A 22,748-nucleotide genomic window follows, 5' to 3' on the forward strand; every position below is an offset into this window, starting at 1 on the left:
GAGTAGCCCCCAGCACATGCAGTGGAGGGCTTCTCACTCAGAAACCCTGTGTGGCCACATCCACGTCATATTTTTAGCTTGTGCAGTGATTTTAATTTAAGCAAAACAAAATCGTCATCCTATTAATTAATATCGTTAATTTAAATTCTATTAATATGGAGGTCTTTTTAGTACTTAGTTGTACCTTTTTTGTTTTACGGTTATCTAGAAGTATAATCACATGTAGTTTTGACCTGGTTTGTTTATGCATATTTAAGCCACACAGTCTTTAAAAGCGTTCTGTACATAACTCAAGGCTGAGAAATACTGATGGCATGATTACTTTAAACTCTACTTAAAGAAATTCTGTCATTTGTGACAAGATGGATGACCCTGGAGAGCGTTATGCTAAGTGAAATAAGTCAGACAGAGAAAGACAAATAGTGCGTGGTATCACTTATACGTAGAATCCAAAAAAATGTCGAACTCATAGAAACAGAGTTTCTGGGCTGGGGTGGGGTAGGGATGCAGGGAGAGGTTGGAAAAAGGGTACAAACTTTCAGCTGTAAGATGAATAAAGTCTGAGGACTTAGTGTATAACATGGTGACTATACAACTGATAACACTGTACTGTATAATTGAAATTTGCTGAGAGAGTAAAACTCAAATGTCTTCACCAAAAAATTAAAAATCAAAAGGTAAATATGCAAGGTTATGGATGTGTTCATTAGCTTGATGCAGGATTCCTTTCACAGTGTACATGCATATCAAATCATCACTGTGTACACTTTGAATAGCTTACAGTTTTACTTGTCAATTATACCTCAACAAAGCTGGGGAAAAAGGAAAAAGTTTGCAACTAAATGATCATCTGATGCAGCAAGTTATTTTCCTCATGACACTTTTTCTCTCTTCTCCCAGGACCTCCCAAGAACACTCCATTCCTACCCAGTAGTGCAGCTGTCTTTTCAAAACTGAGAGCTAAGCGACCCACTGCATACCCACTTCCTGGTGAGCATTCATCTCACAGCGCTGAGATTTGGCTGGCAAGAGTATGCATTCTATCGACCACCATCTGTGACGCCAGCCCCAAAGCCCTCACTGGGTTCTCCCTGCTGTATTTCTGGAAGTCCTGGGGCAGATATACAGGTGAGCCCACAGATAAGACCTGCGTTTGACCATGTGACACAAATCCTCTTCCCTTGTATCTTTATTTTCTGACCACCTGCCATGGTACCAGTTTACAAGGTCTTTGTTGCCAGCTAAACTATGGAAAGGAGCCTCCCTGTTTCCTGGGTTGCCTGCTGAAGAGTCGCATCTGTAAGTGATGTGACTGCCACTTTTGCTGGGCACCTCAACTCCCACAGGACACTCCTACTGCTCATGCTGGCAGCCCAAGGTGCTGGAGTTTGACTGTGCTCTGTGCGTAAGTCGGGCTCATTTCTCCATCCAGGCCTCCATTAGACAGCAGCTTTCCAGATGTTACCAAAGCCATTTACTTTTGCTCTAAATCTTAAGGTGTTTTTAAAGTGAAATCACCATTTCCATTTTTACCAACAGTCCCTTTTTACCCACAATCATCCCACGCTTTGTCCCTGCCTATTCCCTGCTCCTTGGCCTGTCTCTAGAGCATGAACCTCCAAGAAAACCAATTCCACACAATACTCAGAATCACTCCTCCCTTCCAATTTCTGGTTGAGATCACTAGGCCTGGTACCCTGTTTCCTAGGATAAAGAGTCTCTCAGCCGGCTCCACGGTCCCTCCTGAAAACAGACCTCTAGCGGGCCAGATACACCTAAACCCCAACGGTAGAATGACTTAGGCTCAAGTTGGGACCCCCAGCTACAGGTGCAAAGTGCTACAAGTTTGGAAGAAGGACCATATAAGTCTGGCTGGGCAATCAGGGAAGGCTGCATGTTTACTAGTTGTGTGGCACTTTACTTGGCATTCATCAGCATATCCTCTCCAAACTCAAAGATAATTATATTCTGAATCCACTGCAAATGAAAATGGTTGTTTAATGGTCCCTGATTTCTAACAGTTTATAATTCAACTCTTTAAGATGAGAAAACATATAGTTTAAAATAGATTTTTTTCTAGCTTGAAATTTGGGCAGAAAGCAACAGTGATTTATAACATGCTGTTTGCTGCTGCTGCTGCTTCTACTCAGATTAGCGCAGGTGAACCAAACCGATGGGGGAAATGATGAGCCATCAATCAACAACACTGAGTGATTTCACCTGAGGAGAGTGGGTTAGCTCATCCAACCCAAATCTAAATAGATTTCTATGATCTGATAAAGCTTGGGAAATCCATATACACACATACAACAGAAACACTAATTTTCGTCATAAGGAAAGAAAATTAATAGCAATTGAGTGCCCACTGATTGAGTTCTAGAACTTCATACACTAAGATACTAAGTAATTGTCTCAAGTAAGAAGAAGACCTAAGATGTAAACCAAAACCCATCTGACTCCACAGTTCATGTAATTTTCAAGGTGGTACAGATGGTACCTAATCTATAACCTAATAAAATTAATAAGAAAGACTTCTTACTAGTAGATTCTTTCTTAAATCCAGTGACATTAACAGCATATTGACAACAGCCCAACAAAGAGAGATGTCCACCATTAGATATGAAAAGGTGACTATCAACAGGGACCAAGCTGCATACAGAAGAGCCACAATGAAACCCAGTCCAATGGCAATGAGATACATACTAACAAAGGTTCAGTGAAATGATACAAATGAAAACTCTAAGGGCAAACATACATGTCCTGGTTCATCTCTGGATACACCAAAGATAAAAAGTAAGTGATGGATAAAAGAATCAAGGATGCTCCATGCCCTACTTCAAGTGTCAGGAAGTCAAACCTCGGCTTTGCTTAGAAAATGGAAACTAAAAGACCTGTTATTCTGTCAGACACCAAAACAGCTGATGAGATGGCTTTAGGATTGCTAAACTGGCGCACATTCACTGGGACAGGGGGATAGGCTCTCAAGGCAGAGAAACCTGAGTTTAGATCTCAGTACCACTGCTATGTGCCTTTCATCCTTACTTAAGTCCTGAGTTTAGGCAGCTAGGCAAAGTTAATTCCCTTGACCTCATCAGCTAACAGAATAACGAGAGAATCCCCTCCTGGGCTACTGTGGGTTTGCTGAAGCAAATACACCTTTGAAGAGTGCTTGCTGTCTCTTTGCACTGATGTCAGATGAAGCCAGCCCTCTTCATGGGAAAGCCTGGGACCTCATAACTGAGACGTAGGTCTGAGATGATGTGGCACTTTCCCTGATGCCACGGGGACAGATGCCACGGCCTGCTGCGTTGGGAGCTTGGATGACAGCTATTACCCAGCTTGCATGAAAGCCTGGGAGGAGAAAAGGCAGCCATCAGATGAAATGGAAGAATGAGTTTAAAACTAAAGCTTTAAAAAGTCAACCATAGGACAGACCCCATGGTGCATTCACAGCTCAGCATAAAATTCTCCTTTATTACTGTATTTTAAATCATAAAAGATCATGGCTATTTATGGCTTAATGAATCCTTGGTCTTCCAGGAGCAACGTCTTAATTTAGAGAAAGGAGTACTCTTAGCAAATATTTATCTGGGCCAGGAGATATTTCACAACTTGTTAAATCGGAGTATCTAACACTCAATTGAAAATGTGGATTTTCGTCCTGTGGTGAGATGTAAAAATAAACTTAGTGGCTGTCCTCATACAGTTCCTTGCAAACGAGCAGTGGAAGGCAGCTGCCAGAGTTGCCCAAAATAAAGCATCACCCTGTATCTTGGGAGGCATATTAAAGGAAGTTGGGCAAAACATTCAAAAGTAGCCGAGAATGTGAAACACCATCTTATAACAACTGAGAAATGCCTCAACAGACTCATGTTTTCTTTGTATTTGGTTTACTTTTGTTTTCTTCTATTTCCTTTATTTACAAGAGAGAGTAGGGGAGAGAGAAGAGTTATACGGTTACTGCATGTTATACTTTGAACACTCAAGTAGCTAATTTCCCACTGGAGTCAGAAACCAGGACCCAGGAAAAAGAAGAAACCGATGGTTCCCAATTACTTGCTGTGCTGGGAGCTTCAAACCAGGCCACTCTATAGACATACTTTCTACTGAACCTTCTAACACATCTCACTCAGAAATGGAACTAGCTGGGCTCGGGTGTGTATATGCACAAATGTGTGTATATAAACTCTCTGGGTAAATCATTCTCCTACAGAGAAGAAGGAACTTTTTTCACATCCTTATGGAACTATCTAGAGCAGTAATTTCCAAATTCCAAATCATAGATCATTAGTGGGTCATGAAAACAAGTGCATTGTGACTGGCGTGGTTTTTAATGAAACAGAAGCAAATGGAACATACAATATCCAAGAGCATCATACATAGTAAAGATGTCTTCATTTGCGAAACATTCATATTAGTTACATATATGACATACCATACATGCAATATGTCTGGGTTCACTATACCAAACGTAAAATGATTATACTCAAAAATGTCTATGTGCCACTTATCTAGTGCATACATGTAAAAAAATTAAATATCAGTGATTATCAGGTGGCTTCATGATGGAAGAGCTCAGCATCCACGTCCTTCTGAAGAAAAGTCCCATCTGAGTCCCTCCTCACCCCTAGTCTTCTAGAGTTGGTGTCTAAGATTTGAGGGTTAGGAGCGGGGTATCCAAAAGCTGAACCATCCACCTCAAAGTCCTGGGGTGGAGAGTGAGGGGGTGGTAGGATCCAATGTTAATAATTAGGAGTCCTATATATTATATAACAATATTTAAGGAGACTCATGAACTATCTTAAAGACTTTTAAATACTAAAGTGAGACATATACAAAGGACAATCAATCACATTCCACTAAAATCCTAAACTCTGAATATTCATTTATTTATGATCATTTATGGAAGTTTCGAGGATTGTTCCTGGGGCTCTGGTCTAAATGAAAAAAAAAAGAAAGCATAATTTTCTCCTTTCTCTTTTGGTGCAAGTGCTACATTACAAGAAGAGCCAGAGGGCACTTCTGAAATATTCTATTACCTACTCACCCAGGAACACAAAAAACAGAGTTCTAGAATGTTTTCTGGGGCTGTGAAATTTCTAATTTCATCACTAAGTTACTCTAAAATGCCTTCCTAATCTCTCCAGGGAACTTACTCTGGTACCCAACAATCCTTGAAGTCTGAAATATTTTCACCTAAAAAGAAAGCTTCTACTCTTCATACAACCAGAAGTTAGAGAAAATGAGAAATGAAAAGTGAATTAAACCAAGATAAAGGTCCACAGAGGAGTAACTTGGGTCATTCACCAGCACTCCAATGGCCTCTCTGTGTACAGCAGGGGGCTGGGCTCATCCGGTTACGGTCAGTCCAAAGGGAAGAGGAGAACTCACACGTGGAAAATCCTAAGAGTGCATAGGGAGCAAATATACAAAACTGGTGCAAATGGATGCAGCAATGTGGCAAAACAAACAAATTAGGAGAGCAAAACATAGTCAAAGCCCAGTAGGCTTAGCTGGAAAGCACTTTCCCAGGAATTGTATATAGATTGTAAAGAACAAGAAAAGTAGAGGTAGACAAAAAGAAGGACTATAGCCAAGAGGAAGCTCAAAGAGGAAAATTAAGGAATTCTTATTTCTGATAACAAGAGAGATACGTATCAGAACAAGCATGTCCCTTACTTCTGTGAAGTCTGGAGAAAGAGTGCAAATGAGGCCCACATATCACACATCTCCTCCTCATCCAATCTACCCCAAGACAGGCAAACTCTGTCCATAGGTGCCCCAAATACCTGCTCCTTCCAACTCTCTCCAAGGCTGGGTTTGAATTCAGGATTCTTAGATTCCCCAGCGTTCCTCACCAAAAAGCAGTGGTATGGGCGGAACTTCTCCTGGCCACAGGCTGCTCCCTTTCTCTTCCCATCTCTGGCTGTGCCCCACACAAGTTGGGAGAGACAGTTCTCCTTGGGTCTCATGCTCCTATATGTTTCACTGACAACGCCATGACAAAAGTCCTGATTGCTCTTCTCCACGGGCCATAATATAGGTTGTTTATGAAGCTGGTAACCTTGAGAGAAGAGGTAATGTCTCCCCCGGGTGAAAACCAGGCTTAATTACTGCTTGCTATAAAAGCAGTGGATTCCCTAAGCTTAGGTTCCTTAGCTGTCACACAAACGCCCTGAGAACACAGCATCCACCCAGATCCATCACAGAACTTGAGGGTGAGGAGAACCGATGCAAATGTGCTGATGCGCATGCTGCTTGCTGTGCTGTGAGTAACGAAGTCCTTTGTCTCCGACCCAGGAATTTCATGTCTTCTGTTAATAAGATCAAATGGAATCCCAAATCAAACACACTGTGAAGGACTTCAGACACACATTTGCCAAGGTTCAAATTCCATACACAGCCCTCACAAAGAGCTATCTTTGGCCACCCTATCAGCTTAAGGGGTGGCCCACTGGTGGCCAGATCTACCATTTGGAGAAAGACTTGGCATAGAGATTCACACAGGCCTTGAAAATGGACTAAGGCCCTTGAGGCAGGGAATTCCAGGATCCCAGGTACCAAGGAATGATCTAGAAGGGGGAGAGTGAGAGCTCTGGATAGACACATCTCCTTGGTCCTGCTGACTACTCATCCCATGGAGAGGGGTGTGGCTAGAGGAAAGCTAGAGCAGGATCCTCTAAAACACAGAGTCCAAAGCAAGCCCTCTTGCTAAGGTTTAGAATTGGCCCTGTGCTGGGGAAAGGCAGTGGTCCTTGAAGGAGAGAGGGGCACAGCACAGGAGAAATCAAGTTAAGGACAGATTTAAAAATTAAGAGGCTGAGTTCTAGTCCCTGTTCTACCTTTAAATGTTTGGATGACCTTAACCTCATGAGGTCTCCGTTTCCTCTTCTATAAAATAAAGTGATTAGCAGTTAAATAAAATGACCTCTAAAGAGCATTTCAAGTCTCAACGCTCCTACAAGTCAGGGCTGGAGGAGGGGAGCTGTAGCTCACTGCCCTATAGAGGCAGGAGAGCAAAATAAGAAATGAGTGGAGGGGCTGGCCCAGCAGCACAGCAGTTAAGTGCGCACGTTCCGCTTCGGCGGCCTGGGGTTCGCCGGTTCGGATCCCGGTTGCAGACATGGCACCGCATGGCAAGCCATGCTGTGGTAGGCGTCCCACATATAAAGTAGAGGAAGATGGGCACGGATGTTAGCTCAGGGCCAGTCTTCCTCAGCAAAAAGAGGAGGATTGGCAGCGGATGTTAGCTCAGGGCTAATCTTCCTCAAAAAAAATAAATAAATAAAACTTGTTTAAAAAAAAAAAAAGAAATGAGTGGAGCAAATTGAATCACAAACGCCCAACACTGCTGGGCTGGGCAGAGTCTGCACATCAGTTGTGCAGAAGACAAGGATATAAAGGGGGAAAGACAGGATTTCTCAGGAATGAGACAAGCGTAGGGCCATCCAGAGAGCTTGTAGCTTAGAGAGGTGAATGATAAGCATTAGAAAGCCAAGAGGATCCTCTAGCGGCCATGCATGGGTCTCACCTGGACTTTTAAGTGAAAATGTATGTCCTGATTGAGCATACATTTCCCAGGGGCCCCATACAGAGGGCCCCCTGGGAAAGCATCTCTCATCTTACACGTTTCCCAATGGCATTCCATTAGCGGACCGCCTCAGCAAAGGAAGAGTGAAGGTGCCTTCACATGGCCTCAGCTCTGCTCCGAGAGCCTCCTGCAGTCAGGCTGCAGAAGGGTTAAGAGGACTTCTTCATCTCTCCCATCCCCATCCTCTTGCAGCTTTCTGAGCTCAGGTGAAAGGGTTTTTTCACCTAGAAGCCAGCAAGATACCAGGCAGCTGCTGCTGAGGCCAGTACAAACGGAAAGATTCAGGACCGACTCATTTCCGAGCACACATTTTCATCCGGATGGAAAAGTCCCCTAAGGGGTGTAGCACAGAAATGCTAAAATGCAAAGAGGTATACTTTTTCTTTAATTTGATCAATGATAAAATACCCACTCACCTTTCCCACCAGGTCATGCCATCGGAAACAATGGCACCCAAGGTGTCCCCCACTACTTCTGGTCTCCCAGCATCCTGTTCACATACAGCAGTCACTCCTACCTCTGTGCAGCTCCTCCAAAGGATAATAATACAAGAAGCATGAGCACGAACACAAACACAGGTGTGTGTTCATTAGGCCCAGCCCTGTACTTAGTTCAAACACTGGGTCACCTACACGACGTGACATGAGCAAAGGGTCCAAAAGTCTCCCCTTACCACACGCCCAAAGCACCGACTCCTCTTGACTGGTTTGGGCAGGAGATTGCCAAGGCTTACATTACAGTCACTTTGGCTAGTGGGGTGCCCTCTGAGTGGAGGCCCTCACAAGAAACAAGAGGAGAAAGGGGGAAGGGGCAGCCGCTGGGAAGGCAGGCCCACCTGCCCTTTGCAAGAAGCGCAGCTCTGCTTTTGTTTCTTGACCTCTCAAGTCAAAACACACCAAAAGCTGCTGCACTTTAGAAATGATGACCCTAGGAGCTCCCTGATGAGATTTCTGTGAGAAGATTAAAGATTAAGACATTGTCAGCCATTACGACCATGAAAGAGTTGTCCACAAGAGGTAAGCTTTGAAGAGAGAAGAAACGGGAGAAGACGCACAGGGCCTCTGGGGGAACCACAGAGGAGGCTCCTGACAGACAAGGGACAGAGCAGAGTACCAATCTCGTGAGGCAGACTTCTTTTCTTCAGTGGAGGTTCTAGTCAGCTACACGACGGGAGAAAGGTTCCACAGCCAGTAAAGAAGAGAAGGAAGATCGTCACTGACTCTCAGGGAAGAACATGGGCTATGCTGACCCCAAGCTCAAACATGTCATATGTTCCCATACCTCATGTGGTATAATAACCAACATCATACTAAAATAGCTACAGCCATTATTTAAAAAGATAAAAACAACTGGCAAAACACGGATTGTTGTCACATGGAATCAGATGTGCCTTATGTCAATGTCCCTCAGACGAGAGCTCTTTACCAAAATCTGATAGAAATAAGGATTCTGTAGAAATACATTTATTGGTATGAAACTATGGCCAGTATATTTGGTTAAATGGAAAAATTTCTTAACAAAACAGTATGTACAATATAAATACATACAAAATATTCCAAAATGTAAGCATCTCTCTAGGTGAAAAGATGGCAAATTTTTTTCTTTTTAAAATATATTTTCTAATTTTTTCTACAATGGGTCATGTGTGGGTTTTGGGGTTTTTTTTAAGTTAAAAAAATATAATACAACACTGTCGGCCTGGAGAGGGGAGGAGAGACACTTCATCCCAAGCGCCCGCTGCTCCCCAGCACAGCCCGTGCTGCATCTCTGCTGCCCCCATGTGGCGGCGGGAAGACCTGACACCCAGAGCCCCTAGACAAGACCAAACCTGGACAAAACTCGACAGTTATCTTGGATAGATTCCTCTTCCGTTTTTCACCAAATCATGGCCTGGATTTGTCCTACTTGTGAACAAGGGACTTCTGCGGCAGCAAGTGCTAGGATGGGCGTGAGAACTCCTATCTGCTTAGGATGCTAAAGAGATGGATACAGACTCTGGCAGGGGGTCAGGACCCAGAGAAACACTCTAGCAGGAGTGAAGGTGGAGATAAGAAGGGATGAAGCCTCAGGAGACTAATGGCCAAAGGCGACCGTGAAACCAGAATCCTAAAGCGGTACTGGAAACCATCTCCTCTGTCTCAGGGGATCAAGGCAATACCACATGGAGCTGGTAACAGTTACTTAATTCTGCAGTCTGTCTACAGGGCACTTAAAGAGACTGCCCTTCACCTGCTATATGAGCTCATGTTCCCAGAAACGCAGAGGCAAATTCAGTGGGGCCACAATGTCCAATATTCCCACTGATGGCAATTTTAACTCACGACTAGATTAGCCTATTCTTTGAGCAACAAACCATGAATATTTAGGAAATGGGAGCCAAATGTAATGTTATTATCAAAAGACATGCAAATAGATTTAACTTGATCCATTAACATTTGCAAAATTGTTATTAGGCATTAATGCTAAGCCTTAAAATGATTAATTAATATTTTGCTTACTTAAAAGTCAACTTTTCCCTGCTTGAATTGTCAGATCTATAACAACTAAGAGCAACAGGATCCCCTGACTCACAAACACCTTACTTTCCAAAGCACAGGTATGTGCCACATACACATAAACACACACATTCTGGATGAATGCTCCCCAACTCCAGTTTCTTAACCCTATACTTTAACCCTTTTCTCTTGCATATGACCCAGGGATAAAGCTCAATACTTGTTGTGGATAGCAGAGTGGAACCCTGCCCAGTCTTTTTGTGCCATCCTTTCACCTTCCAGCATTCTATCAGACAATGCTCTGCTGCTATTCATAGGGTTTTCATGGCCAATTTTTTGGGGAAGTGGGTAGGTGGGTGGTCAGGTCCTTCTTTCTAGTCTGTCTTAGTCTGGAAGATGAAACTTGTCCACCATGGGTGACTCTGCTGGTATTTGAAATCCCAGTGGCATAGCTTTCAGCATCAAAGCAACATGCAGCCACCACAGTACGACAACTGATGGACAGGTGGTGTGGTTCCCTGACTGGGAAATGAACCAGAGCTGCAGGAGTGAGAGCACCGAATCTTAACCACTAGCCCCACCCGGGCTGGCTTAGGCTCCTTCCGTACTGAGGCTCCAGACCCAGATTGTCTGCATCTAAATGCAGCTCTAGCATTAACTGTGTGACTGTGGGCAGATGACCTAACCAGCTGAGTCTCAGTTACCCACCTCTGAATGATGGAGATGGTAATAGGACCACCTCACAGAGCTGTTGGAAGGTTAAATGAGTTAATACGGTAAAGTGCTGAAAACAGCGCCTGGCACGGGGCATGCTGGAAGAACTCATTAACTCACTCTGTCCTGCAGTTATTTTTCAAAATGGGTTTGAAATGTAATTAATTAATTAGCTAATTAATTTTCAAAACTGTAATTTAAAAGAATAAACTTGATTTTCTCTTTTTTTCATGAATAAACACCATTTCTTACTCAAATTGGGCGACAGGGAAGTGGCCAGTACCTCCTTGTCCATGTCTGAAGTTTGATGTCCTTTTCAGGAGAACCAAAGATATTGACTTTATTTTCCTCCAAGCCTCTTCCTTAACCCGCTTATAATAGCCATGATCAGCCTCTTCATTAATCTTACTTCTTTTAGGAAAGTAAAGAACGTGGATGCGCATGAGTGTGTATATGCTGTGGGTGTGGGGCAGGAACAGGTGGGCGGAGTAGGGCTGTCCCGTGACCTCCATCTTCCTTCCGGCTCTGGTCCTGGATCCGCCCCGTCTTCCCTGCCTGTCAGTAGGCAGCGCCACCAGCTCCTCACTCCAGCGACACTTACCTATTGGTGTTCTCTAGAACCTCTACCTTCTTCCGAAGCTCCAAGTTCTCAGTTGAACAAGACTCCACCCTAGAGAAGAGAGAGAAAGAAGAAAAGTAGTTTTATTAGAAGAGCAAACACTAAGGCAGCAGCTAGGGTGGAGGTAGGTGGAGATCAGAGAAAGAAGACGGGCGTTAGTTGTTCTAGGGAGGTGAGGGAGAGAGCTCGGCCAACCTGAGTTGGCAAGAAGGAAAAGGAAACAAAAGAAAATAAAATTAGACTTGAGTAGCAAGTGCCTCAATAGTGGAAAATCGATAGGGATGGTACACAACATAAACTCTTTTAGGGTGTTGCAACCTTGTTTTCTCTCAGCCCTTCCCTCCTGCTCTCAATGCCCATCACACTCCTCCCTCTACACTACAGGAGTCTGGGCGCCGTTAACTGTACTCTTGGCCAGAAGGACTGACAGGAAGCCATGGGGTTTTGGATAGGGTGAGAGGGGAAGACAAGAACCCAGGACCTCAAGACAAGCAATCCGGGCGGTGGAGCATGCATGCCCCAACGAGGCAATAAAGAGATTTTCATTGAAACATCTTGACCCTGGATCCCTACAGAAAATGATGGAACAAAACAGGACTACTTAGCGCTAAATTACCACTATCTCAATCAGGAGGTAGAAGCACTAACTTTCAGTAGGAACTTCAAGAACCAGCCAGGATCCACTGACCACTCCTTTCCCCAGAGACACAAGAAGACTCATTGCTGGGGCTGGGGCCACATTCCCGTCTGAAACTGATATTAGTTGGTCAGCTGGAGAATTATTTCTAGGGCTAATACAAAATTGAATTGAATTCATATTTTTCTAACAGCCCTCCTGACCTTCCAGCCTTTTCAGAAGAACAGAAGGTGCCATCAGGTGTCTTTTGTAAAAAAGTCACTCGCCTATAGCATGAGCTATACTGGACAGAAATAAAGAATGCCACCTGACTTATTTCATTCTCTGTCTGCTTACTCTCAGGAGCGAGGGAGTGTGGCCAATGGGAACTGATTAATTAGCACTGCTCCTTCTGGCCAAACAGTGCCTCTCCTCTGAGGAGTTCCAGGAACGTGCCCAAACGTTAATATTTGTACTTGCTTGAAAGGAAGCCCTCAAGGACTCAAGGATCCTAAGATTGAGTGTACTAATTCTCACCGTCCGTATAAGCTTTTCCTTCTAAAAACCACTAGGGGACAGTCAAAACATAGCTGATTAACCAACCAGCTTTCATGGCAGCCAGAATGAAGGTTTCTCATGGAAAACAGATGCTCGGCACACACATTTCTCTATGTATATCGCCCAATAAACACAACCAGTTTGGCAGAAGGCTTACTTTTTCTCCAAGCTGTCCATGTATTCTTTCTTCTTTCTCCTACTTTCCTGGGCAGAAATCTGAGATATAAAAGGAGAAAAAAGGATTAAGTTCCAGCTATATCAGTAAACCGATTAGGCATAAATGCAAGACACGGAGGCCATTACCACAGAAATCAGCAAAGTCTTGCTCACTTTTGTGGCCACTCCTCATTTATTTAACCTGCTGGTTCATCTGTTAATCACTTCTCTCCTCTCTGGTTTCAACCAACCTATGCTCTCACCTACTTTCCAACAAACTAGGCCCTAGTGGTCAGAACAGAATACGTGGGTCATAAACCATCTTATGGTCTTAAATGATTTCAACTCCATGGACCTCCGGTGGTTCGACTATAAAATATAAAAGAAGACAGCTGGGCTTGGCCACATACAAACTCCCTCCTGGTTCTGCACATGGATGAAAGTTATAACTAAACTCATTCCTTCTTCCTCTCTTTGCTTCCTCCCTCCTGCTCTACCCATGCCTTAGGCTTGCCCCTGGGCCTCACCAGCCCTGATTCACACTGTAGGGGACTAGAACCAGGAGACTGCTGGACCCAGGTATAGAAGGGTGGTCTGCAGAATCTTTTTAATCAAACCTCTATCAAGAAAAAAAAGTTAAGCAAACACCTGCAATGTATTTATATTTATTTACAAATTATATACATGCCAATTAGAAGGAAATACGGTGCACATCATAAAACAGAAATTTAAAAGGTTGCAACAAAAAAATAAATGTAAATGGACGTTCTAATATTTTCCTCCCATCCCTGAATGGATCATCTTGGGCACTAAGGAGGGTGCACACCCGATTTGGGAGTCCACTGGCCTAGAGGATGGATGGAGGGGTTGGAGGAAGACAGGGGCAAGCCTTGGTCCCCACCATGGGCTGGGCCAGTGTTGGCCATTGGGAAGGGAGGGAGAGCATGTGGGCTTGGTTCTGCTCCCTGTCTCTGCTCACAGAAGTGCCTAGATTTGAAGGGCTCACCTTATTCTTGATTTTCCTCCGGATTTTCTTCAGCGCCTTCTCCTCTGATTTTGTCAGGGGTAATTTGGTGGGGATGGGATAGCCCTCAGCAATCAGGGTCCTCTTCTCCTCCTCTGTCAGGACCAGTGGGCCTGATCCCTGCAGTTTCTATGCAGACCAAGAAGCAGAAGAGGGTCAGAGAAAAACACCCAGGACACTGAGGAATCTCCTCCTGGGGGTGAGGAGAGTCTGTTATAATACCTTGCAAATGGCTGAGAGAAAAGGATGCCCATCTGCTTTTGGTGGTAAATGGGTACTTTACAGTAGAAGCAAAGATGGAGAAGACACTCTCATGTGACTGTTATAACCCAAGATTTATAATTCAAGGGAAAAGGTAAAGAAATATCCACCCATGACTTCCCAGAAAGTACCCCTCTAGCTGAAAGGTCAAAATTAAAGGACAGAATTCATTTCCCACATCCCTAGAGATTTCCTGGCCTTGAAGTGATGAAGGATTTACTTGGAGCTCTGTTTGTGGGAAAGAGTTTGGTTGTTCTCTTGAAAAAACAATTTTGTAAGATGCTCTCTACACACGAGGGGTCACTCCTTATCCTCTACTTACAGCTAAGGAGCCAGGGCTCTCAGGGATGCACCTATGGGCACTTTCCATGAAAGTCACTGGTCAATACGGTCACAGACTGTCCATCATCAGCAAGGATGAGAACTGTAGCTCATCTCATTTAACTCAAATTAGAATGACGTGTCTATAATTAGTCAAACAAATTTCATACCTGTTGCATATTAGCTCCACGTTAAATGCCGTGGAAGACTGAAAACAAATTCCACCTCGCAAGCAGCTAATGATCAAGATTGAGACTGAATCGATACACAAGAAAGGATGAGAGCAACTAAACGCTACACCGTAATATTAACTCAGGGCACATTAAAAATTTGGAGAAAGAGAACACTTGAATTTATGTGATTAAGGGAAGGATTAGGGTAGGAGGTAAGACTTGAATTGGGCCTCCTGAAAGAAAGGGGATGATTTACGTAGAGAGAGGAGGGCCTTCCACGCAAAAGGCAGTATTTTGAAGAGTAACTGAAGCAGCCGCTCTGCCTACCATGGGCAAGAAGTTCTTGAAGCAGCAGCGGGTTGGGGCACACATGGGGGGGCCCTTGGTACCAAGCAGAGGTATTAGGGCTTGACACCAGTAGTTAACAGGGAAACACAACATGGTTGCTGAGCAAGAGGATGATATGGGGGGATTTCCTCCATGAACACGTAGAACAGACTGATTGTGGGAGTACACACAGATACACAGGATGAACACTATTCCAGTAATCGAAGGAGTGAAGTGTCCGGTTAGAGCTGAGAAGGTAAAGATAGAGATGGAAAGAGTTAATTGCCTTGACTTCAGTAATAGTGATACATAAAAATGTGGCCACAACTCTAGAACTTTCTGAGACAGATTGAATTCAAATTTTCAAAATTATGTTCATCAATAGATGGTTCTTATCGAATTTTTACATATCTCATTTCATTTAAATTTGCTCTGCGTGATATTATAAATTCAATAAGGTTGACTATAATTTTTAAATCTTGAAAGAAATCAAGGAACTCTTCAGAACAATAAGAAGTTAATTATCTATCCCTATTTTTTATTTGGAAAATGGTGTCCTTATATTCGTGAGGGATGAATGACAACTCATGATTTCTACACCTGAGTCGCTAGGTTAAGAGCTGACCCACAGACAAAAGAGGGTTAAATTGTATTTTTGAGATTTAGACATCAAAGCGTCTAATCTCAGAGAGATTTCCAAACTCATGAAAGACTGCTTATTTAAAAAATAAGTTATTTCCTATTGTAGGTCATAAGGACCACCTAGATTGATGGTAAATATTTGTGATATAACTTTGAGGAGAAAAACAACACGTTTTTATTCCTCATGCTTATAGCTACATAAAATAAACGTATGAATAAAAACTGGAAGTGTGCACAGGAAGAGAATTGTGTTAGCTTTGTGAGATTATAGGCAGCTCATAAAAAATGTTCTTTTAAGATTATCACCTGCTTTGGCAGTTAAACATAAACTTTCTGATAAGAATGAAAATCAAGTGGCCCTGAATGGCACCCACTGTGGGCGAAGCTCTGAGTGACAGAAGGAAGGGGCTCAGGCCCAGAGACGCAGGTGGAATACTCACATGAGGCGCTGTGAGGAGAGGAGAACTGGAGAGGGCCGAGGGGGCCCGGGCCACGGCTCTGGCCGGGCTGTGGGTCTGGGGCAGGCCGAAGGGGTGCAGGCGTGGGTTGGGGCTCAGGCTGCCCTCTGAGTCACTGCTGTGGCTGCTGGGTGGGGTGGGCGGTAAGTGCAGGTGGTCCACGGAGGCTGAAAGAAGAAAACAGATTTCATCCATCAGACAGCAACAAAGTAGGACTCGGGGGGGTGGGGGTGGGGGGGCGGATAAACAACTGCACATCCATACAGAGGAACCCGGGACAGCTGAACAAAAGAATAAGGAATCTCCATGTGCCGATGTGGAAAGATCTCCAAGATGTATGGTCGGGAGCGGGTTAAAATAAATCAAGGTGCAGAACAGTGTATAATGGAGCCCTCCTTTTGTATGAAAAAGGAGAGAAAGAGAATACAGACTCCTATTTGTTTGTATCGGTGTAAAGAAACACTGGAAAATAGATAAGAAACTGATAAAATTATGACCTGATGGGGGCAGGGGGAAATTAGGGTAGATAGGGACTGTGTTGGCATAACTTTTCACTGTATTCATTTTGTGTAGCTTCTATTGTTTGAGTGGTAAACCATGTTAATATGATGATCTTTAAAAAAAAAATCGCGAAACCTGGGAGCCCATGAGGGTTTGAGAATAGTTCATTTATTTCTAGAGGAATGTGCATGGTAGGACTGCAGGCAAGATGCCAGGCATTCTTCATGTAGAAAATATGAAATCCATTTGTAGATAGATAAATAGGCACTGGGAAATAAAAGGGGCAGTGAGGCTTTCTCCTGCAAAGTCTCTCAGCATCTAAAAGTCCATTCCTCGCCTCTCCTTGGGGAGGCACACACTGGTTGCCAGGGCCCGCGAGCCGCAGTGGGCGTCCCTTTCCAGGGCAGCAGGAATGGGCTCCTGGAGGAAGAATCCACTCTGAGTTCAACCTGATAAAAAGAGTTCTGGGGTCTCATTCTTCTGAAATACCTTGAGAGCCAGCCACAGTTACTAAGCCAAGGGACATAATCTTGGGCAAGCCTTTCATGACTACACCTCTCCCAGGGCCCCCAGGACAACGCATCCCTTAGCACAACAGCTCTGAACTGGGCATGGTGCCTGGGTGCCTCCCACACCCCTGGGCTTGCCTGGCTAGAGAACTGCCTGGGGCCACGGAAGGGCCTCAGCCTGTTCCTCTTCTCTTCATCAGAGACTGCCTGACGTACCGGTGATGGCAAGGCCTTTCTGAGGCACAATGACCAACCTAAGAAAAATGGCCCGATCCAGAGCTGCCTTTGGAGGTGACAACAAAGTAGCTCTCACTCCTTCTAAAATACCTGAATATCCGAGGTAACAACAGGTGATGTCCCTCTCAGCCACCCCCACCATTCACAGAACACTTTTTTCCCTTCTTTCTCTCTTCTCTCTCTCTCTCTCACTGTAACCTTCCTCTTCCTCTTTTTCTAACATATTACTTTTTGCTAGATGTTTTCCTTGTTCTCTGCCAAATAGCTGCCTGGGTTTTTTAGTGTCTGTGAGCACTGAGAGCTAAAGAATATTCTAAAACAATCCTACATACCTCTATTGCCAACAGTTCCAGGCAGCTGAGCAGGGTAAGTGGGAGCCTTAAATCTGTGCTTGGCTAGAAAGGAGTCCTGAGAGGGTTAACCAAGGTTTTCGCAACGGCACAAATACCTATGGCACCTTATGGTGTTAAATAAATTAAACAAGGAGGCAATTAGACTGAGGTGGCCTTAATGCTGTGGCAGCCTACGTAAGCAAACCAAAATCTAAGCCTGTAAATGCCTCAAGGTTATGAAATCAAAACCTAAGGACAACCAATCACAGACAGCCACCTGGGCTGTAAGCTACAGCCAACAATCATTCCCCTACTTTGCTTCCGCCTCTACTCTATAAAAGTCCCTCGGAGCTTCTGTTGGTGGGGCACTCCCTACCACTTCCGGTTTGGCACTGCTGGATTCGAATTGATTTTTGCTCAAATAAACTCAAAATTTATAACACACCTCTGTTTATCTTTTAACAATGGTTAAAAGAAAAACAACACCGGGAGCTGACTAACCTGTTAGGGGCTCCCGTTGTCTGCACGCTGTGCTGGAACATTCGGGAGAACAAGCCAAGAGGACCTACCCAGAGCCTACCTGTCCCTTTCACTTGGCACCAGCCAAATAATACTTTTCTCCTTTCTAGGCAGAGGGTGTCCCACAAAAAACGGAAATGTATGACAGGAAACGCGAAGCAAACTTGAATCTCCTCTTTCCCATCTATCAAGAGCTACTGACCTGGCCACAGGTGCCTCAGTATCAGATTTCTAAATATCATGTGAAATGCCACTCTTAGGTTACTGAAAGGGCTGGGGACAACGAGGTCCTTTGCCTAGAAGCCCTGAGGTATCAAGGGGATTGAATTTCCTAATCTCTGTTTGTCTAGGATAATGAGAAAGGACCGCCATTCACTTTACTCTTGAAACATTTCTCCTCCAGCGATCCCAGATTCTGAAGCCACGATGGGATTTGCTGTTACACTTATGACACTTTCTGAAACATATTGCAACATAAATTAAAAGAGCAAGTGTATTCCATAGCGATAGCAGTAACAGGTGTCATAAAAACAAAAGGAATTACTTGAAAGCAAGTAATATATAAATTAGTAATATTTAGTATATAAAGCTGAAAGGAACTAATAATACATGTCACTCAGTGCAAAGAAATATCTCAATATGGATTCTAGTCATATTATTAATTTTTTAAATTTAATCCTTTCTTTACTGATAATAAAGGCAAATGCCAACCCTGATTAAATTCTCACAAATCAAATCCTGACTTAGCTTCTAGTGGAATGAAGGTAGACTAGGCTTCCATGAGAACTGTTCGTGTGTGACGTCAACACGTTAAGTACACACCACAGCACACATAGCTTTTCTATGACAAAGACAAATACAGATTTCTTATTTGTTGACCACACGAATAAACCGTCCTGCTAAACTTGGACTGAAAATATAAATACAAAGGGGGGTGATGGCATGACCAAAGGCACAGAATGAAGAAGAGCATGGCCCATGCAGGGGATCTGAGCCAACAAGGCAGACTGCTTCTCTACCTTCCACGAGACTTAGGGGTCTGTGTTCAGAAGTCCTGACAATGAGCTTCACATGAGAACAAAAGGGAGAAGTCAGAAAGAAACCGACATAGAGAAGAAAACAAAGGGAAAGCATGACAACTTCAAGTATGACATTACTTAGTTCTAAATGGATGGCAAGAAGCCCATGAGATACAGGAACATTACAAATAGGTAGGAGGCTCCTTGCAACTATTGTCATCCAAGATCAACGTTTAAAAATACTGAACGGATCAGAGAGAGAAACTGTGAATTCACTTTACAAAGGGTTTCAACTAGAGTTGTTTTAAACAGGCAAGGTGCCTTCATGGAGTCTGTTTCCTCGCTTCTCCTGGTCCTCACTCCAGTGCAGGGAGCTGGGTTCTATTCACAGGTTCACCAGGGTGGCCTCAGAGCAGCAGCGCTCTTGAGCGCCAGCACCCAAGTCTCACAGCAGCCTACAAAGGTTTGAAAAATCATCCTGGCCAGGAGTAAAAGTAAAGTAAAAGCTTCAGCTGGAAATTAAGCATGTACATAGATGGGTAAATAAAATTTAGCTTTCGAAATTTGTATTTAGAATCAAGATTTTTCAGAAGAGAGCTCTTTCATAAAGCAAGCTGTGCCTGTGGTACGAACGAACCCCAGCACATTCTCCCACATTCCCTTTCTCTTTAGACGCTGCCCCGACACCTCGTAACCCGAAGGAATGGAGGCAGGGCACACAGACCTTCTTTAGGAGACAAGTTTAGGAACTGATCCACTTCATGAGGCTCCAGCTTAATCTTTGGAATTATGGTCTGGCACGAGGAGTCAACCTAAAGGAAGGATTTCAAACACAGTTTTAAAAAACTAATAACAACCCTGAAGAAACACACAGGGGAGCTATCTGTCATCTGTGTCCCCCTCTCAGGGCAGCCTCATTTCTCGGGAGCCGGCTGAGGCCCCTGAGCACAAGCTGCTTCTTTGACAAGGAGGTGTTTTAGTTCTTAACCTTTCTCTCACTGCCAAACCTGGCATTACCGTTGATGGAACCCTCACAATTCTAAAATTAAAAACCCAGAGCTCACATATCAGTGCTTTTTTCTACTGTTTTTAAGGTAATATGGAGGTATTTTATCATGAAATAGTCTGGTAAGTTTTTAAAGGACCACAGGCCTCCACCAGTTTGTCCTGCAGTAGGAACTACGTGAGCCAAGCCCATCCATTCTCTCTAGGATTTCTGATAACTGACAACATCTAACCATGAAATACTCAGTAGAGAAAGGAGAAAAGGCATCTGGCCCAAGCACAGGAAGCAAGACCATAACCTAACCTTTCTGAGTTACACACTTAAAAATCAATTGAACTAGGGGCCAGCCCAGTGGCGCAGTGTTTAAGGTCACACATTCTGCTTGAATGGCCCAGGGTTCGCCGGTTCAGATTCCGGGTGCGGACGTGGCACCGCTTGTCAAGCCATGCTGTGGCAGGCATTCCACATATGAAGTAGAGGAAGATGGGCACAGATGTTAGCTCAGAGCTAATCTTTCTCAAAAAAAAAAACCTAAAAAAATCAATTGAACTAAAATCATGTCCAGCAAGGAGACTAACACATACTCTAGAAGCCCAGTCCAATAAAGGGACTCAGGCAGCTACTGAGAAAGGAGTGACAGAGGGCAGTTGCAGAGGTGTTCATCCTACAAGGCTTCATCTCCCACACAGATAGCGTGTAGGAGCACTAAGAATGGATATGCAGCTACGCTTCGGGTCTCTATTGCGCCTGAGTTACCTTGTCCAGGCAGACTACTCCCCCTTGCTCAGAGGAGACCTGACTTGAAGAATGTCAGGGGAGTCATTGTTAATAACCTGAGGCTTTGAACTTAAGGAAAGTTAGGACTGGCTTCCAACATCTGTAAGATGTACAAGGATGATTCAATCAAGCAAGGAAGAAATTCCAATTTCTTATGTACTCTACAGGTAATACAATAAGAACAAGTAGGTGGGAGACCCCTGTATTGGGTCAGGGCAACTCAGCAATGCCTTAGGAAGGTAAAATGCAACATAGGAACTGGCATTCCCGAAAGCCATGGCCCTGTAAGCCATGGATTGCATCATCATCTTAACCACTCCCTTGCCACAGGCTTAAAATCAGTCCTACAGAAAATTTTTTTTTTACCATGGATATTTATCTGTTTTATTTTGTAATAGAAATCATAGAAAAAATAAAATCAGACTTGCCACCAGTTTTTCTAGGCAATGCCTTTAAAGGAAGTAGATAATTAATGCTGACACCAAATCAATATATCCTTGATACATACATGCGTACATACATAGTCATATATCCTTAAACATAGACAGCCACTAGCTCTAAAAAGATTAAATGCCTTATTGGAGAATGAGGATCTGTATCTTTTGATCCAATCTGTTTATATGGAAAATTGAGTATACCCCAGCATTCATTTCCAGAGGAGATTCCTCCTTTTCAAAAGGAGTGGAGATGGCTGTGATGGTCAGAGTGACAGAGGGAACGAGTCCTGGGGGTGGTTCATCCGTAATCGGCTCTGTCTTGATGGTTGTTGATGGGAAGTCTGCAGACAGGTACCATTTCTCACTTTCCACTTCATCTATGGGAAAAAGACAAACACACATGTGAATTTGTTCGGGTCATCAGGCATAACTAAAACAAGTGACCACTGATCTTTCTCCTCAAAGAAAGCTCCAACAAAGAATCATTGAGAGTAGAATAACAGGAAATAAAGTGAGGATGTGAGAGAGAAGATCAATTGATAAAGAAATGAATGGCAAAGTAAGAGTCTACATTAATATTTGCTTGAGTGTAAGTGTGCCTCAAGAGGGATCATACGAAAGAGAAAAGTTGACTTCCTGAGCCAAGACGGAGGAGACCTGGTGGATGGGGAACAGGATAGGAGGGAGAATTCCAATGTGTAACGTTCTATACTTTTTGGTTTTCAAACCAAGAGAATGTATTATCTATTCAAAAATAAGTAAGCACATTTAAAAATAAGAAGTGAATGGTTAGCAACCAGGTCTCAGGAGAGAGGACCAGAGATGATGGAAACGAGGTCTCTATCCTTCTCACTGTCGGAAAGTTGTTTGTTTTCTTGGCTTTTTTCTTCTCACTCTCTGCCTTTTGTGCTCTTCTGTTTCCCTATGACCCCACTTATGCCTTAAACCTGATCTAGACTTCTAGAACTTTACTTAGCCCTCTGGGAAACTTCAGAGTTTGTAACAAACATCGGTCCCTTGCTGAAATGGACTAAATACTCATGCAGAGAAAAGGAATGGATCTTAGCAAGCCTGGGTCTTGGCTTGCCACTGGCTTTCATGATTATCACAAGGCCTGGGGATGGCAATGAAGCAACAAGACAGAACAGACAGAAGCACCACTATCATTTAACACACATTCTTCTAGGAGCCTACGCAGTACCATGTGATTCTTACCAAGTTACTTCAGAGCCAGTGCCTCAGCACAGCCCTGGAGAAGGGGGGAGGAGGGTAGGAAAGGAAAAGACAAGGAGGTTGCAAACAAGTGTAGGATAAGAAAAAAACAAGTCAGAGATTCCCAAAGTCAGTATTCCTTACCTGATCCCAGTTTTGCTAAAATAAAGCAAGGATATGCTCCTTGCTTTATAAAAACACTTAAACACACACACCACATGCTTAGTGAACCATTACTGTACAG

At 43.7% G+C, this 22,748-nt stretch overlaps 1 protein-coding gene across 2 annotated transcripts in view; it reads right to left on the bottom strand.

Annotated features, from left to right (window-relative positions):
- The window catches only part of CREB3L2 (cAMP responsive element binding protein 3 like 2), a 111,188-nt gene that overhangs the window by 10,827 nt on the left and 77,613 nt on the right, over window positions 1–22,748 (bottom strand). For both annotated transcript variants that reach the window (XM_046670596.1, XM_046670597.1), the window contains exons 3-8: window positions 21,494–21,669; window positions 19,797–19,884; window positions 15,938–16,122; window positions 13,756–13,902; window positions 12,751–12,809; window positions 11,402–11,470 (exon numbers count right to left, since the gene is read on the bottom strand). In XM_046670596.1, coding sequence (XP_046526552.1) covers window positions 11,402–11,470; window positions 12,751–12,809; window positions 13,756–13,902; window positions 15,938–16,122; window positions 19,797–19,884; window positions 21,494–21,669 — 724 coding nt within the window. The remainder of the gene's footprint in view (window positions 1–11,401; window positions 11,471–12,750; window positions 12,810–13,755; window positions 13,903–15,937; window positions 16,123–19,796; window positions 19,885–21,493; window positions 21,670–22,748) is intronic.

This window comes from Equus quagga, chromosome 8 (assembly GCF_021613505.1).
Source record: "Equus quagga isolate Etosha38 chromosome 8, UCLA_HA_Equagga_1.0, whole genome shotgun sequence".
Taxonomy (NCBI): Eukaryota; Metazoa; Chordata; class Mammalia; order Perissodactyla; family Equidae; genus Equus; species Equus quagga.